At 40.2% G+C, this 18,577-nt stretch overlaps 1 protein-coding gene across 15 annotated transcripts in view; it reads right to left on the bottom strand.

Moving 5' to 3' along the window:
- NFIA (nuclear factor I A) overlaps positions 1–18,577 on the bottom strand; it is a 373,976-nt gene that overhangs the window by 110,718 nt on the left and 244,681 nt on the right. For all 15 annotated transcript variants that reach the window (XM_072820485.1, XM_072820487.1, XM_072820486.1 and 12 more), the window contains exon 4: positions 15,386–15,460. In XM_072820485.1, the coding sequence (XP_072676586.1) occupies positions 15,386–15,460 (75 nt within the window). The remainder of the gene's footprint in view (positions 1–15,385; positions 15,461–18,577) is intronic.

Genomic DNA, 18,577 nt, shown 5'->3' with positions numbered 1-18,577 from the left:
TGATGTCTGGGAAAATGTTAAAAGGACAAGTAGGAATTGCCCAACTGAGAGGGATGGAGGCATGCTTGGTAGGGGGGATAGAATTTACAGAGGTGAGAGAATATAAAACAAATACTGGATTTTTGACAACTCTGTGTGATGAAGTATATATAGTACATGGGGAAATCAGGGGAGGGTTAAGGTCAGGTTACAAAAGGTCTTTAGGAACATGAATTTCTTTAAGGAATGGGACTTTGAGTCCAGAAAATTCCCAAGTTTGTAAGCTATTAAAGAGCTTATCACTCTGTACTCATTGGGGGCCATTGGGGTTATACTGCCAGCATCTACTATAATCCCTGACACCAAGAGGCAGTCAGTAAGCATTGGTCAAATGGGATTGATTGCTAGTCAAAGGAGAACCAGCAAAGCATAAGAATGTGTCACCAAACTTGCCTTTATAACCTAGAAACATCATCCTGTCATGCATGAAGGTAGGCATGGGGGACAGAGGGTCGCAGTTGAAGAATATCATTAGTAAAACCACAGAGGCCAGTGGAGTCATTTAGAAAAAAGTAAGGTGGGGATGGGTCTAAACTCAAGGGCTGAAGACAAGGAGCCTCATGTAAGTGATTTAGGAGATAGAATCAGGAAAATGTGCTGACTTGTTGAGTGCAGTGATAATGGAAAAGGAAGAGTATGGGATGATTTCCAGGATTATTGCTTGGGAAACTAGGTGAATTGTGGTACCATAATAAAAATCTGGAATCAAGGAAAGGTAGGAAGGGATAGAGTAATATCTAAGGATAAAACTTAGTTGTTTGATCACTAGCAATGGCTAAACCTTAATCATAACTGTCATTATATAAAAACAGTCACTGCTGAGAAGTGGAAAGCTCTGAAATTCACATATACTTTCTGAAATTCAAACCAATCTTTTAATGACAGGCGTAATAGAGGAAGGGCCTTTGGTTCAAAAACAAATGATGGAGCTTGACGATACATATAAGTAGAGTTCCAATGAATGACTTTGTAGTCATTCCCTAATTTGCTTTTTATACTAAATTTATTTGCACAGTTTCCCCTTTATTTCATATTATTTTATGGATGAAATAGGCTAGGGGGCTGGGGAGGATGTTATTTCAATACATCACTCCTCATCCCCTCTCAGCAGCCTAACATATAACAGGTACGTATTAATGTTTGTGCCTTCATGTAGCTTAAAGATTCACACCTCCCGTTAACTAAAGAAGAGGGATGAAGCTAATCAGTGTCAAGGCTCTGTATTTAGATTCTCTTTCTAAGTTTTGAGATGGGGTTCAGGCCTCAGCCCAGTAGCTGAGCACCGGCAAAAACACATGAGCCTCAGAGCTCCCACACCATTCCTCAGAAGGAAAGGTAAAGCCAGGTGTGAGTGAATGGCCTAGCTAGACTGAAAGAAGTTGGAGGCCCTCTGCCCAGCTGCGCTTATGCATTACATTCTATTTACCATGTTGGACCATGGAAAAATGTCTTCTGCCTTGATTATCTTATTAAAATGTCAAAGAAGCCAGAATAGGTGAAGAAAGGAAAATACAGAGTAAATATAGTGTGCACACTTCTGAGAGAGATTAAAAAAATAACCAACCCACAGAAATGTTCCTTCACTTGCCCATATATTTACTTCCTGTGAAGCACTCAGCACGGTGTGTTTGTAATCTAGCAAACGCTTATCAGCTGGACTGGCAGCGTTGTGATATTTTCTCAAAGTGCCTATTGGAGTTACAGTGCCTAACTTCAGGTCTTGACAAACTGCTTCTGTGTATCGTCAATTTTATAACATCATTAAATTTCTGAAATGAGAACAGGTTTCACAACCTGGGTTAAACAATCCTAATAAAGCCCTGATACAAACTCCACATTCTTTGAAAAAGTCTTGTAAGGAAACATCCCCCAGTACTGTGTGTCTTTATGCATCATCTGAAGGTCAGTCGATGGGAATGGAATCTGATTCAGTGATACTATGACAGTTAAAGAGAAAGCCTCCTGCCTTTGGGGAGGGGGTCACTGATAAGGGTCCCTGCGATGAGTTGGGTACTCTTGGTGCCTCTATCTGGAGAACAGGAAGAGGCTTAGAGAGGTATCTAAGGAAGGTGGGCTATCTAAGGAAGCAGGCTCTCCTGACTACCTATGGAGCTTTTTATTTTTTTATACCTAACTTCATCCTCAAAACCACCTCTTTAGGAAAGTACCTCTTTGTGATGAGAAAAACTAAGAAGCCCCAAAATGAGGTTAACTGGCTTGCTGTGGACCACAGAAAGGCACAAAAGAGGGAGGGCCAGGATTAAAATTCAAAGGTGTCTCACCTCCAAACTTGTTGCTTTTCTGATCACAGTATCTTGTCTTTCATATCCAATATTTGCCTTAAACATCAGATGATAAAAAGGTACACAGCATCTCTGTCTCACAAAGTTTACTAGAGTAGATAATACTTGAATATCTAATTCAATGCTGAATGTGTTAAGTCTCATGAGAGAAATACAAAGGATGTGTTAGGAAAGTTCAAAGGAACGAGAAATCATATTGGCTTGTGGGATCAGACAAACGTTTGATTCCAGGAAGAGTTGGGCACTTAAGCTAAGGTTTGAAGGATGGTAGGATTTAAAGAGGCAGCGACGAAGAAGGTTTCTAGGCATATGACAGTATGTGCATTAGTTTAGAGGCAGGAAGTATAGTTAGTGACCTGTGGGATCCATGACGGTTTCTGAGTAGGGAAATGATCATTGTTGAATCTGAGAAACATTACTGTGACAACAGCATACAGAATGCACCAAAGGGGTTAAGGTGGGGAAATCAGTTGGTAGGTTGATGCACGGTCCTGGCAAGGGACCGTGGGGTCCCTTCCCAGAGGGAAAGGACGCCTAAGCCATGCTGTCAGGAAATAAAACAGAATTTTCACCATTGGGTATCCGTCATCTTGGTAAACAGATACAAAAAGATCTGTGTCCAGTGGTGCACAATGAGAGGACATATACAAGCAAATGGGTCATACTATTCCACAGATATAAAATATTGATAAGATGTAAATAACACACTGTGCTTCTTAGCTAATAATGGTAGTAAGTCCTTTTTGCAAATTAGGGAACTCAAAGTTGTCAAGGGTTAAATGACTTGAACAAGGTCTGCTCAGGATGTCATGCTGGGCTTCTAAAGCCAAAGACTAACAGCTTACTGATGTGTTACAGAGATTATGTAGCCACTGCCAATCAAAGGCAGGGATGTTAAGGAAATATTGGACCAACCACAGCACTTCCTGTCTGTTCCATATATTGTGAAACCTGATTTTGTTCCCCTTGTACTTGACCCTAGGCTCTATCATTCTTAAATTATCTCCTATGTGACATTTTCTCCCCACACTAGATAGAGTGCGTTTTGAGGACTGTAAATATAGACATCCCAGGGCGTAGAAAAAGTGCTGGTGTGGGCCTGGGTGAGACTGTCTGGAGTTTCAGCCTTGCCAATAACCCTCTGTGTCGCTGAAGTAATTTTAAACTCTCTGGACCTCAAAATTCCCTAATAGTTATGACAGAAATGTAAACTTACCACCACAGCCAAGGCCATCACTACCAGCATCACAAGCACCAACTTTTATTAAGCATTATTTATGGGCCAGATGCTGGTCTGAGCCCTTGAAACACACCATCTCATTTAATCCTCATCACACTACCAGGGAAGAATGGAAGTACAAAGAGGTGAAGTCACATCCCTAGGTCACAAAGTCAGAGAGGGTCATTCCAGATGACCTTTAACCCTCCAGATCTGACAGCCTTTTGTGTGTTCCTAAACAGCCCTGCAGAGTTTTATGTGATGATCAATCCAAAACAACAGCTGATAATCAATAAATATGTTTGAATTAAGGAGTATCAGTAATCACCCTCTCCATTTGCTCTCCACCTCTCAACTTTATGCAGTGTGACATGCAGCTCAGAAATCTTTAAGTACATGAGCAGTGAGGACTGGTTCCTCAACTTTTTAAAGCAGTACTGCTGTGAGTCACACCTGAAGTTTTTGTGGATTGTGTTCCATGCGGTTGTTTTTCCCAAAAGATGAACTTTTGGGAATTGTCTCATTGGATGTTATTTCTAAGCCATTTGTCCCCCCACTTCCTTTTCTCCTGTCATGAGTAGAATGCAGTCTTTGTGTCACTTCTTAATAAATGGTTTGCTATTAAGGAATCATTATAGTAATGTGGGCTATTGGAAGAAAGGGGTTACTTTAGTAGCCAACCCTCTTAATGACCTGCTCTTCTGTACACATTAGTAGTTGGATAAGGTTGTGGTTTATTGAACTTCTGCCATCCACCAGAGACAATCTGCTCAGGCTTGTGCTGTTGGGAAGAGAGGGTGATGGGAAAAAAAATTCTGTCCAAAATTTCAAGCCTGGGAGATGACAGTGCCCTGAGTTTACAACTTGTTCAGCAGGAATCAACAGGGAGCATTAAGTGAATGACTCGTGTGGCCAGCCTACTGCTAATGGCATATATTCTCTGAGAGGCTATAGCCAATGAAATTCAACATATATTCAGAGAGCACTTTCCTTGTGCCAGGTGCTGTTCCAGATGCTCAGGATCTATCAGTGGACAAGACATATAAGACCCCCTGTCCTCGTGGGGCTTCCATTGTAGAGATTAACAGTCATAGCTGTCCCTTCCTCAAATTTCCATGGCAACTAAGAATATGGCCATATGGCCAATAGGTAACCCTCAAAAAAGACTACTGGGCTTATTAGGGCTCCACTTTCAATTTATAAAATAACTATGAAAAAATAAGAGAGGTATATTTATTTCCAGATTATGTAACCTAATGTACTCACTGAGACTTTGGGAAGTTGTACTTTAAGGCTTGTGGGGGGTGGGGGGGGTAAGATCCAACAACAAGCACACAGTTCTAGGGGCCCAGCACAATTTAGTGTTGTTTTGCATTCTGGTGGCAAAGATCTCATAAGAAAGTCCATGTCACTGGCACAAAAGGAGTGAACATGGGAAAATACTTGGTCTTCTTTCTCTCAAAGGCACAGTTGTAAAACGCACAATGCTATGAAAACTCAAGCAAATCTGGAATCATCGTTAAAGGGAATTAACTTGGAAGGTAATTTATGGCAAGAAAATTCAACTCCTTTGTTATCTTCCTTTTACCGTAATATGCTTCCTGAACACTGCCTATGAAAGAGGGCTTTTAGGAAGAAAAAAAAGTAAGTATAGTAAAATTAACTCATTTTATCAATTTGTGCTGTTGGCCAGAGTTTCCTGACTGTGGCTATGAGGGGCTGTAAAACTGATGAATTTGCATGGAAAAAGAAACCAGTGTAAGTAATTTGTGTAAGAGGTAACATGGACATACACTGCTATAATTCAGACACCCTGCAGATAGCAGACTGCTGCAGTGTGAACGGTTATGAGTTAGAAAAATGACCACACTGCAAGTCAGTCTGACTTGAATGGAAATCAATCATAAAGGTACTTTCCCTGCAGCTTCTATGCCACAGTCTTCAGCAACTCCTTTGCTGAGCAGATTTCTGGTCTGCAAACCGCATACTGCTCTCCTTTCTCTGCCCTTCCTTTCTAAAAAGTCTGCCCCAGCGCAGGCTAGGAGTATGGTTTTCCAAAATGGAACATAAAAGAAAGGCACTGGACCAAAACGAGGATTTCCCTCTATGTGGAAATGAACTTCCCTGCTATTATGAGATTTAAGCAATGCTTTTTATGAAATGGAGTATTAGGTGCCAAAAGCCAGCACGATGTTTTAACCCCATCAACGGCATCTGCTAATGTGGAGAGAGCACCGTTTTCACACATCCACGTTTGTGGGCACGAGTTAAGAAATATGTGGGTTTGTGGTGCTAGAACGGGTAGGAGGAGAATAGTGAAATTTTTATTTCTGAAAAAAATGTTTTCTTTTTATTAAGATAAAAACAGTTCACTGATACCCTCTTTCCTCCCCACTCTGAATCGTGAAGACAATTTACCTTTGATAATCACTGTGAATTCGTTTTGTGAAGTAAGCATATTTGGGCATTTTATTACAAGAGAGCTCAGTCTTGGATCTCAAGAAACTTAAATATGTACTCTATAAAGGAAGGAACCATTTCTACTTATCTCTGTATTCTCAGCACACAGAGTGAAATGCTTCATATATTACACATGCAACAATTATTTATTAAAATCGAACTAAGATTATATGAGCCTGTTAATGAAAAACAGCTAAGAACTAATATTTATTTATTATGTATTATGTGTCAGGCTGGCATGCTATGTGTTTTGCCTGAATTACCTCATTTCATTCTTGCAATATCCCTATAGAACATGTATTTGTTTATTCTCATTACAAATGGGAAAATCAGTTATAAGGTTAAGTAACATGCTCAAGATCACACAGGTAAGTGACAGAGCGATGATTTGAACCCGAGTATCTCTAGATACCAGCCCAGAGGTGAAACTCACATTTCCAGTCTCCCTGTCTTTCCTTTATCATCAATTACTACAGAGACAGATGCACTAAGATTTATAGAGAAAAATAATTATCACCTATCCATAAAGTGGGAAAACTTGTATTTATCATCTTCTTCTCCCTTCTTTGTGTTTACAGGTCTTTAGAGCTGCAAGAGTCAGTCAGTGCTTCACTGGATAGAGGGCCTGACACTTGGTCGAGCAGAGCCATCCATGGCGCGGTGGGCAATGCTGACCGATCTCTTGCATTAGTGGCTTCTGCCTTGGGGACTGAAATTGATTTTCTGCATTTTAGAGTATCATCTCATCTTAGCTTTTGGTTGAGGTCAAATGTGGTACCCGTTTAGTACCTGATACAGCCTCAGCCATGGGATTAAGTCTTCCCTGACAGGGGATGGATTTGATGGCCTGAGACATCTTTTTACCACAATGATCTATAAACCAGGGAAGGGCTTCTAAATATAAGCCCCTTCACCAAGAGCGCACTGGGACTATCTGACCATTAGCTGTTAGGAGACCAAACTATATCAGCAGAGTCTCATCTCAACAACTTACAAACCCAGCTGGCTATACTAATAAGTCTCAGTATTTTCACTAAGAACTGTTTTTTTCCTTCTCCATCCACTGAAAGATCCTGGGTATTAACATGTACTCATATCAATCACATACTGCATTAACTCAGTTCTTGCATTGGGTTTAATGTGTGGCTTTGCTGAGCCTGGACTGTACTGATCTCATCCTGGACATGTCTACTGTGTCACCAACAACAGTCTTTCTAATTAGCAAGAGTTAGCTAGGTCAATATATTCCAGCCAAAATCTCAATAATATTTGTGGTCTTTTTTTTTTTTTAACATTTGTGGTCTTATTGTGGGAGTAATATTGAATTTCTGTCAGTCCTCTGGAAATCCCAAAAATACCGTTAAATTTTCTAATGTTACCCATTGGATAGGAATATCTGCTCTTAAAAAAATGAGGCTTATAAGTACGTAAGTGAAAGTTTACTAAAAACCACATTGCTGTAAACCTCCAGCATGCCCCTACTACTCACAGGGAATTTTTATGTCCATAATATAAAAGAAAGCAAGAATTCAAATACTACAGAACTAAGTACTACTTTAAAGAACTCTGATGAAAATAATTAAGGTGCGGCTAGCCACTTAAAACGTTAATGTGTCAGTGTTAGATTTAGAATTTTTAAAACATCTTGTTATCTATTAGATACCCTGGAAGATAAATCTCCAGAATAACACAGATGTAGAAGCTTTGACTGAGAGGTTAAGGACTAAGAACTTTCTGGTTTCCTAAAGCAGATGAATTAGGCCTAGTATTGGCAAGCTCTTATTCCATCAAAATTATTAACTTTGAAGGGGTCATGAGAATGGTCCTTCTAATAAACTGACTTTTAAATCTTGAATCTAAAATCAGTCCTTCTTAATTTACACATGTACACAGAGCACATACAGACATACACAGAGATTCTTAATAAATATGCTGATAGTGTGGCTAGCTCAAGGATGAACTCTGAACACACAGTGAAAGACCAGGGACAAAGGCTCTGTTCAATAATAAGCATGGTAGTTACCACTGTTCAGCATCTACTATATGCTAGATACTTGCCATTTTCTCACTTAATCCTCAAATCACTCCTAAGAGGTGTTTCCAGCATTCTGATGCAGGCCCAGCACACAGCTGGTATCTAATACTTGTTTGCTGACTGAACAAGTGATTGCTACCTCCTACAAGAACATAGCTGGGAGGCATTCAGTATTGCCCAAAGTCATAGAGTCAGTAAGTGGCAGAGCCAGATCCCCAGTTCTATATCCTGGACTATGATATCATGCTGCCATCTTAAACATGGATTTCATAGAATGTATTATACTTAGGAAGCAAAACCCATGAATTAGCTAGAAAAGATTAGAAATAGATGAATATACAAATAGAGATCATAATAACAAATTAGTATGGACATCAAGGTATTACATGTTTTACTTCTCTCTGAGTCCAATCCTTAAAATAAGGATGCTTGTGGTCTGGTCAATTTAGCAAGAGCTTCAGCTAGGAAAACACAGAACAAGAGCCACCCCTGCCCCCCACCCCAAAGCTGCCATGAAAACTCTCACTACCAGCTCTAACCAGGAAGGCTGTAAGAAGATGAGTGCAACAGAAAAAAATTGACTTTCAAGCATCAAGCTGACCAGTGGATATGCTGATGTCATAAGCTCCTGTCACCATAGTTTTAATTTCAGTCGGCAAGGTGGTCATAATGCCACTGTCAGGGTCCATGTCAAACACAAGGCGCATTGTATATTTTGATCTGTAGGTAAGAATGGGGACACCTCTCACTTTATGTGGCTCCTTCTCTATTGGGTGAGGAGAGGAGAATGGGAAAAATCATGTGTCGCTGCCCATACTGTGAACTGGGATTTGGAAGAAAGAGCAGTTTGACAAAAATTTCTATTACTGCCAGTCCGTTCCATTTGCCGCCGGCTTTACTGTCCAAATATTCAACCCAAATATGGCAAGAAAATTAAAAGAAAAAAAACTATACAACAAAACATCCTTCTGAACTAATTCAATTTCAGTATTTATTTTGAAAATTTATTGAATTATAGTAGAGGAAACCCACTAAATTAAGCCAGCCAGACTGATATTTTTCTTCCAGAGAGTATGGCAATATTTATTATTTTATCTCCCTATGAGAGACTGATTAAAACTAGGAAACATTTGCGATGTCATAATACATTCAGAATAAGGTGGCTTAGGCAGGCAAAAATGAAAAAAATTATAGGGCCAATCAGTATTTTTGAGTCTGTAACTTAACAGATTTTCTTTAAATCCTGCATTTTCAAGATAGGCATTATGATTTTTTAAAGGATCTCCCACTCTTTTGTCTGCGGCACACGATACCCTCAATCTGGAAAAGGTGCCATTGACTTCTACAGACAGAAAATGTGTGATGTTCATTTTAAAATTACTAGTAGAGCCTGCTATTGACCATCTAATTATGCCGAGTTCCATTTATAAACATAGCTAACCACTAAGTTTATGGAGACTTTTTGTGCTGCTTTAATAGGATATTGATCGAGAGCATAGTTTGAGTGGACTGCCATTGAATTGTGTAATGGCAAACAAAAGGCAAGGTCACAGCCACTGTTCATGCTAGGGCTGTAGTCTATTTTTTATTATAATCTTTTTGTTTCTTCCTTTAATGCTCAAGCCCAAATGGTTTCTTTCGAAAGAAGAGCTTGCTGAAGAATATTAATTTTAAAATTAATTTCCATGCAATGATCACAGCTATCAGGTTACTTAACAGAGGAGAACCAACAGGCCACTTGTTCAGAAAAGAAAGTTTTAGATCTCTTTTAACAAAGATCTAAAATCCTGCAACTGTTTCAAATGGCACCCCAAAGGACTGGACATCAGGAATCCCTCCTCCTATACCAATTTCCTCATGAGTCCATCTTTGCAAGAATAGTTTGTAATTTCCAAGTCTGGGCTTGTTCATATGAAGAGCTTCGCTTTCTTATTGTACCTTGGAGCCGAGTTAATTCTGTTGCACTCGCCTCATCATGTCAGGTTAGAACACTGCCAGTTGTTCTTACTGTAACGCTGGCCAGAAAATCCTAGTGCGTGGATATGGGTACTCAAAGTCACAAAAAGGACTTAGAGACTTAAAAACGAAGTTGAAAAATGAACTGCAATTTGGATCCTAATGATGATTCCTGTGTGAAAATAGAGAAAGAGTGCATATGTCGAAGGCAGAAAACAGCCACTAGGGTGCCACCTCATGCCAGGCTGAGGCATCCTGCGGGCTCCGTTCACTCCCCCTTTCCATTGACAAACAACTCGGGAATCCTGCAGCCACCCCGCAGCCCAGCTTTGTGGCAGAGCCAGGACAATTCAGCTGCTGGATTTAATAGATTCTGTAGCAGTGCAAGAGGAACCAAAAATTCAGTCTGGGTAACTGAGAGTGGTTTTTACACCCAAAGACGCTAAGGCTGGCCACAGTGTACTGGGAACCCTGGCTTTTCAAAATTCCAGGGCCATGAAGTCATCCCTAGCCACGAAGTTTACTTAACCCTTGCAGCCCGCTCGGGTGTACAAACCACTGCTAGCAAATTGGAACCCGCCCGGCCAGAGTCACAATGGCCTGTGTGTATTTGCGGTTTTCCTCTTTCCCAGTGAAGTATTTAAGGTTTCGTAGTCACCCCACCAGCTTCAAGTAAAACAGTCAGCACTTTAGAAGGAAATGGGCAGAAGTAGTGGATTCTTCGGGAGGATTTTCTGGGTTCGTCCCAGGAAGGGAATTTAACAGCCTCAGAGCCCACACTCTGAGGAAAACACCATGAAAAATCAACCGGTGTGGGCCCTGCCAGAGGCAGCGGTCGGTCGAGGTGGGTCAGTCAGTCAGTCAGCAGCCAGGGGAGCTGGCTCTCTCTTGGTGGTGGCTTCATGGGAAAGAGACCCATCTGAAAATGCTTCTTGCAGGCTTTGTTTGAAAATGCAGCATCATGTAAGAACCATTTCAGCAGATGGTTCCTGTCTCTTTCCTCATGGTATTATGCTAAAACAACTTTGGTGATTCTGAACCGCGTTGTTAGCACTTGGAAACCCCCTCCCCCAGAGCAGGGAAGACCTCTCTCTCTCTCTGGCACGGTGTCTAGTGGTCTGTGTTCCCCCTTCCCGACCCTCTCCTGGAACAAAGTCATAAATAACTAGGACGACTTTCAGATGGCCCCATCACATGGGGGGAAAGGTAGGAGGAGCGCAGATATACATCTAACTCTTAGGCTACAGCACTTTCTTCATGGTGAAGGGAAACAGACCTCCCCTTTCTTGCCCCCCATGGGTTCTACATAATGCGAAAAATTAAAAGGTAGGAAGGGAGGTAAGTAGGCAGGAGGCAGGGGTGACCAGGGGAACTGGTGAGAGACTGCAGCATGAGCCCCATACATCTGATGAGTGTAATTTAATGTCAAGCCACCTTGCTGCCTGACCCTCACCTCCAAATGTGTGAAGCTAAGCCAGCAGCTCTCTCTTGAGTTTCTCTGCCACTGCCACCCTGTAGTAACACGATTATAAACAACAAACTTAGCACATAGTTATTTCGGTGAATCCTCAGGAGGAAATGCTGAAATCGCACCTCCCTCCTCCATTAAATTTAAAAGGAGGAAAACGAAAAACAGACATGAACTGGAAACCTAGGTAAAGTAAATATTTATATTAGCAAATGTTAAAATTGCATACTAAAGATTCAGGAAGAGGGAAATATTTTCAACCTAGGGCAACCATTAGTTTGACATTTCCAGGCCATACATGTGGTCATAAGTGTGACTGGGGGAACTGGGTGGGGCTGAGATAAATATGAGGGGGTTGAGAAGAAATGTGCAACAGAGTGGAAGAAATTCTAAGACACCGAGGTCATTAAATACATCCAGGGAAAGGCTGAACTATCCGGAGAATGAGTATAATTGTGGCGGGGGACAGGGGGGCAGAAGATTGGCTGCAGCGCAGGTGATTTTTTTAGGAAGTGAGACTCCTCCATAGGGCACTGCAAGAATGGATACATTTGTCAACGCACAATCTCCAACACAAAGAATGAACCCTAACATAAACTATGGGCTTTGGTTAACAATAGCATGTCAATATGGGTTCCTTCCTTGTAACAAATGTACCACATTCACAAAAGATGTTAATAAATAGAGGAAACTGTATGGGGGGGGGGTAATATTAAAATTCTGTACTTTTTGTCAACCTAAAACTGAGAACCTAGAATTGCTCTAAAAAAAATAAAGCCTAGACACACACACACACACACACACACACACACACACAACTGAATACAGATCCGGGGAAAAGAAAATTTAAGTATTTTAGTTGTGTTGGTTCATATGAAAATCGCTTTAACCTTTTTTTGATGCACTGATTAATAATCTAAAAGTTTATCAACTCTAACAAGAAATGGTTTTTAATCAAAGCACAGAATCTGTGGATTCTGTTTAGTTCTGTAATGCAGTTATAGGAGAGGTCATGATGAAAATGTCTGCAGTCAGCTAGCAAAGTAAAAAGAGCAAGTTTCTTAACCTCTTTGAACATCACAGTCTCCTTCATCTATAAAAAGGGACAGTAACAGCAACCACAGGAGGACTGACTGAGATTATGTTTAAGACAGTGCCTAGCACAGTGCCTGATGCATAGTGTATGCTTGATAAATGCTAGCTACGGTAATTTTTCATATTAGTATTGTGCTCCTAACAGGGCTAACATTCTGCATTAATCAGCTTATGAGCTAGTTAGCTTATTTCTATTTCAAGGTTGCAGAACCCACATCCCAAGCTCCATTCACTTGTACAAAGTGCCCACTGTACCTCTAATATGGACACTTAGCTCTTTTAACTTAGGGAAGTGGGCAGGGCTATAAGAAATGGTTAAGGATTTTGACTCATCCTGTGGCCTGAGCATGAAGTCTTTCAGAAAGGTGTGTGGTGAGGAGACTTGAGCTGGGGGAATGGATCCTTACCCCAGCAGCCGACATGGTCCTGTGACATGTACCCTGACAAACCTGGAGTAAAGATCTGCAGGAGAGAGGGGGCTCTGGACAGCAGTTTGGCTTGAAGCCATGATTTAGCTGACACAGCCCAGTCCCACTCCTGCCAAACGGTTTTAGTCAGCACGAGGCCATGTGTGAGTGAGTCCTACAGCGATTACACAGCAGTGTGCAGAATCGAAAAGCATTCAAGAGCCGAAGGATGCTCATGACGCCAGGCATCAGCAACATAACCCCCTAAACGGGGACAGGAAACAAAACCAGGTCCCTCTGCAAATTCAATCTGTGGTCGGCCCGCACCCTCTGGCAGTCTTGAACGCAGATTTAGAATTCACTTGGCAACCATGCTTGGTAGACTGAATGGAGGTCTAATCTAGCTTGGAGCTGATAGGCCTTGGGGTATAAGACTTTACAGGGACTTATGGAAAGTGGAAGAGGGACAAGATTCTGGGGATGGTCCTGAGCAGCGTGGGCCTTCTCTACACCACCCAGGCCTTGGGACCCTGATGGTAATGAAGACAAAATGTGAGCATTACAGCAGCCAGAGTAGAATGCAAAGGTCTGGTGCTCCAATGTAAGAGCTAGCAGGATTTTCTTTTCACTCTTTAAGGCTATGTTTAGGAAGGGCTCAAGGAATGCATTTCCCTGTAATACCATTATGACAGTTATATATATCTGTATCCTATTACTATTATTAAAATCACAAGAAGAGTGCGGCCTAGTGATCCTTTTTAAAAGTCTCACAAAGTGAGAAAAAAAAACACTTAAAAAAAATCTCTACATGCATTCTTTGCCATGGCGAATGACTGGCTAGTCAGCTGTGTGAGAGCAGCATCTATCCTCCAGTGAACAAGGCCATCTCGTCTGTTCTTCATCGGTTGGTACCTCAAGCACACTTGATAACATGGCAGCAACCTCTCCATTCCAACTCACACCCTCCTGCTCCTAATGCCTCATCCCTTATGGTTCCACCTTCTTAACACTGGAAAGCCCCAGCATCAACCAAGTGTCCTGACTCCCAGAATTCCCACACTCAGAGTTACTTCCTTCTCATCTCCCTGTCTTGTCTCACATTGCACATTTCTTCAAGTCCCCTTGGGCCTCTGTTATGATTATACACATTCTAGCATTACACAGACCTAACTTTAACTATTTATCCACTGTTTGATTTTGGGTAAATGGCTTAAATAGACCCACAGTTCAACTCCTTTGTAACAATGAGAGTAATTATTTACCTGACAAGTTTATTGCAAAGATTAATTTATGCAACATACATGAAAACACAGCATAGCATCTGGCAGATAGTGAATGCTCAACAGTCATTAGATTTTTTTGCCTATCCCTCAGACTCCAGCCTCTATGCTCCCATCTTATATCCCATTTTCTGGATTCTTAACTGTCTTCCAGTTTTAAGAAATAACAGACCGAATCTGAGCCTGTGAGATTGGGATGGCTTGACTTGCTTGACCTGACATCTTGTCAGAGACTGACTGGTATACTCAGTCAATCTTGCAAGACTGTAATGCAGGGGATGGGGGTATGAACTTGAAATGAAAATATTAGTTTTTACTCTACCTCCATCCGCAAAGGATTTGATGCAGCTTGGAGCCAATGTTAACAATGTAAAGTTTATCTAAAAGTATTTTGAAGTAGGAGGAGAATAAAGAAGCAACATTTTGATATCTGCTATTTATATTTTCCTCTTGTTATTGGCACCCACAACATGGTAGTCATTGTAGGTATGCATTTAAATAAAAATAAAGAGATGTTTTTGAGGGAAGGCAAGAAAGACTGTGTGAGAGAGAGAAAAAAGAGAGACAGAGACTGAGGGAGAGAGAAGGGGAGAATCCTATACCTTAATCCTATACCTTCTCCTTGGACTGTCTGGATTATGTCATAGCAAAAATACAATCAATGACCGACCCCTTTGATCAATGGAACAGGGTGGTGACAGGTACTCTTAATTCATTGTTGTTGGTGATTATTGACAAGCTGGTAATGATCATGCTGTACTGTGTCACTCATGCTGAGGGCATTAGCATTCTTTAAAGGTCAAAGCCAAATTCTTTTAAAATGCAGAATTTCTTAGAAACAGGGAAGCCTCAGAAATTTTTTTTAACCAGGTTCACACTATAAAGTAGGGAATATGTGAGACAGTCAGGATTTCAGTTCTTTCCCTAAGTCTCACATTAAAATGATATTTAATTTTTCCTGATTTAAATTCTTGGCTGTCAAATAAACTGCGTGGCGAAATTCTTCCAATGGGTGAATGCAAAAGGGATTCTAAAAGCTATTTATGTCTCTAGGAGGCCTAGGCAGAAAGTAAGTACAAACCCAAGGCAAATCTGTACCAAATCAAAGCAAAATTATACTTACTCTGTGACACTCTTACTAGCTCGGTCACACTAAAAACACCTGATGTGACAAAACTGTCCTGGAAGCCCAAATGTCCTGGGGAAACAAAAACAAAAGAAACAGTGTCATAAATAGAAGACATTTGACAACAGAATTCTAAATATTAGTTTCATTGTGATTAAAAAAGGCAATGTCTAATTTCATATTCTGCTCTAGTTAGAGTTTATGTGGGAGGGTACAGTCATTTAGTTACATAGATGGTTTTTTGGTTTGAATCTGAGGGCTATGGAAAGCTATGACACAACTGGGTGATTTCTGAAATGGTTTAAAAAAAAAAACTCAACAGGAAATCTGAAACAAAAGAAGATTTAAAATAAATGGCTACCTTGGCTGACCTCCGAGACCTTAACAGCTGGGATGAAAACAGCATACCTAGGAATCAGCCAGGATACCTACATTCCATAACAATTTTTAAACATTATTCTCTAAAGAAACATCTGATCAGGATTAGCTATCCATTCATTCAAATCAAACAAGATTTAAAGATGTTCTCTTCATTTTTATAGGTATCACAGGGTGACTCTTTAAAAAGCCAGACCAGAAAAAGCAAGCCCTAGCCCTTGAAACGTGAAACAAGTTCTTTTGAGCACCAATGAAAATTTAGATTTGTTTTGAGAACAAGGGTTTTTTTTTTTGTGAGTGGGTGGGTTGAGTCTGTTTTTTTTTTTTTTTTTAAGAAAAGATAATAAACCAATGGTTCAAAATGACAATCTCTGAATTTTGCATCTGCTTTATTTTTGCTGGATATAATTAATTTCTTTAAGATATCTGCAGTTACATCTCTTATTCACTTGCTTATTTATTTTTATGGTACATTCTGGAATATAAAACTTATAAATATCTAGGAGTACGTAATTTATGATATGTTATCTTCTCTGCTTCTCAAGTTTTTTGATTCTGAGTCTTAGATAGGTAAAATCTAGTTCAGACATGTCTATATGGTTAGCATAATCACCTGCTTTAAAAATAGGGCCAAAGGAGAAGTTGGGTGAAGGGATTTTTTAAAATAATTGTCCTCTGAAATAAGAAACATACTTTTAAGAAACGTAACATAAGAAAACAGGTCAATCTGAATATATAACAATGCCCGTAAGTATTGACAAAAAATAGATTTTTGCTCATTACTAAGGGGAAACAAATTTACCTATGGTATAGTTAACACATCAATAAATTCATCAAATGTCATGCAAATAAATACATGCAACAAATTACTATGTTTTGAAGAATTATAAAGATACCCTCAAATTATTCTTTTTCTGACTGCCTCAGGATTAAGAAAGGTTTTTTTTTTCTGAATTTGAAATTTTTTTCAGTTAATTTTTATATCAAATACCATCTATGATGTTTTAGATAAAACACAGCTCTAACTTGTAGGATGTGCAATAACTATAAATTGCTTTTTAAAGTTAAATGGCAAACTTTCACTTGAAGACGTGCTTAAGAAATTTCACTTCTTGAAACAACCCCCACCCAGGTCTTTGGTTGACTTTAACTTGGTAAGTGCCGGAGGTGTCATTTCTTGGATAAAGACACCTGATAAATAAAAATAAGCAAATAAATAAAAAATTCTCTAAAGTCGTCTTGTCAAAACCGATGAGAACATCTCTTTCCATTTTGACCTTGACATTGCATTAATCCCACAGGCTATAACAAAGCAAATTCAACCACAACATACGTTAAGTTTGACTTAAGACACACCTAATGAGAGCAAGGAAATGCATTGTTAAATGGGAATCTCAGGGTTGATTTCCAGCTCTCGTTCATCTCTGCAGCTCTTGCTTGCGGGCTGATACTTGTTTCAGTTCCAAACTTTGAAATTCCTTACTTTATGGACAACTTCACAAGAATTTCTGTGCAGAGTGAATGTGAACACATGTACTTCAATCATGCCACTGAAAAAAGCAAGCACTGTGTTTTGAAAACTGAGTTTAGTTTGGTTGCAAGGACTTGGGAGGAGGAAACACCTGCACGCATCCATTCCAATACCACCTCTGGATTCGCCCTTTGCTTCTGTCCATCTCTAAGATGTGGTTTCACCAGGGTTTGTGCTCAATGAGTATATTTCCTAGTTATTTCCTCTGCTTCCATGATCTGTTACCAGTCTTGACTCTGATATTCATGAATATCAGAGTAACGTTTGTTTCCTGCACTGCTATATTTAATGCCTGGGACAAAGGTTGGTAAGAGAAAATGTGTTGAATGAGTGGATGGATGCCTCTACAGGCCAATGACTCTCACATCTTTGTCCTTTGCCAAGAGCTCTCTCAAAATGTTTACTGGATATTTCTACCCAGATCGCCATGAGTATCCCCAGATCCAACCTGTCCAAAGCCAAGCTCATTTTCTTCTCCTCCCTAAACCTGTTCTGACACTGTGGAATTCCCTACTTCAATGAGCCATCCACCAACATCTTGCTTTCTAGGTTTTGGTGTCATCCCTAACTACTGCTTCTTACAGAAATCCACAGCCAACAAATCCTGATTCCATTTTTTACAATTTCTTGACTCCAAGTACATCTCCATTAACCCTCCCCTGCCCAGTGCCAAGTCTGTGGCTCAGGCTCTTCCCAATTATTACAGCCTGATGGGGCAGCCTCTTAACTGTGTTCTCTGTCATCAGTCCTAGCGTCTCCTTAGTATACTGTCCACTCTGCAGGCAGAGCTGTCTCAATAATGGGCAAATATGAAGGCTCATTCATTTATTCAACAAATATCTACTGAACACCTACCGTGAGCCAGGCATAGTGCTAAGGGCTCAACATAGAGTTCCTACATTCAGGGAATTTACGGATTTACAGTCTAGGATTAGAGACAGATGAACACAAAAAAACGAATTATTTAAAAAATTATATATGATATAAATGAAATGAAGAAAATAAATAGGAAATATTTTAGAAAGTGTGGTCAGGGATAGCCTCTCTTAAGAGCTGATATCTGAAAGATACTGAGGAGACAGCCAGGAAAAGAAGGGGAAAGAGCCCTTCAGGCAGAGGGATTAGTGTGTGTAAAGGCCCTGGGGTATAGGAAAGAATGAGATCCTAGAGACTGAGTTCTGTGTTCAGAACTCACTGGCCTGTCAGAAATCTTGCGAGGGCCCCACAGAGAATTTGGGGTATAGTACAAATTCCATTACATATCATCCTGACATAGCCTC

The sequence above is a fragment of the Canis lupus genome, chromosome 3, assembly GCF_048164855.1.
Source record: "Canis lupus baileyi chromosome 3, mCanLup2.hap1, whole genome shotgun sequence".
In the NCBI taxonomy this organism is placed as follows: domain Eukaryota; kingdom Metazoa; phylum Chordata; class Mammalia; order Carnivora; family Canidae; genus Canis; species Canis lupus.
Note: the sequence above shows the minus strand (reverse complement) of the source record. Positions and strands in the feature narration are given on the sequence as shown.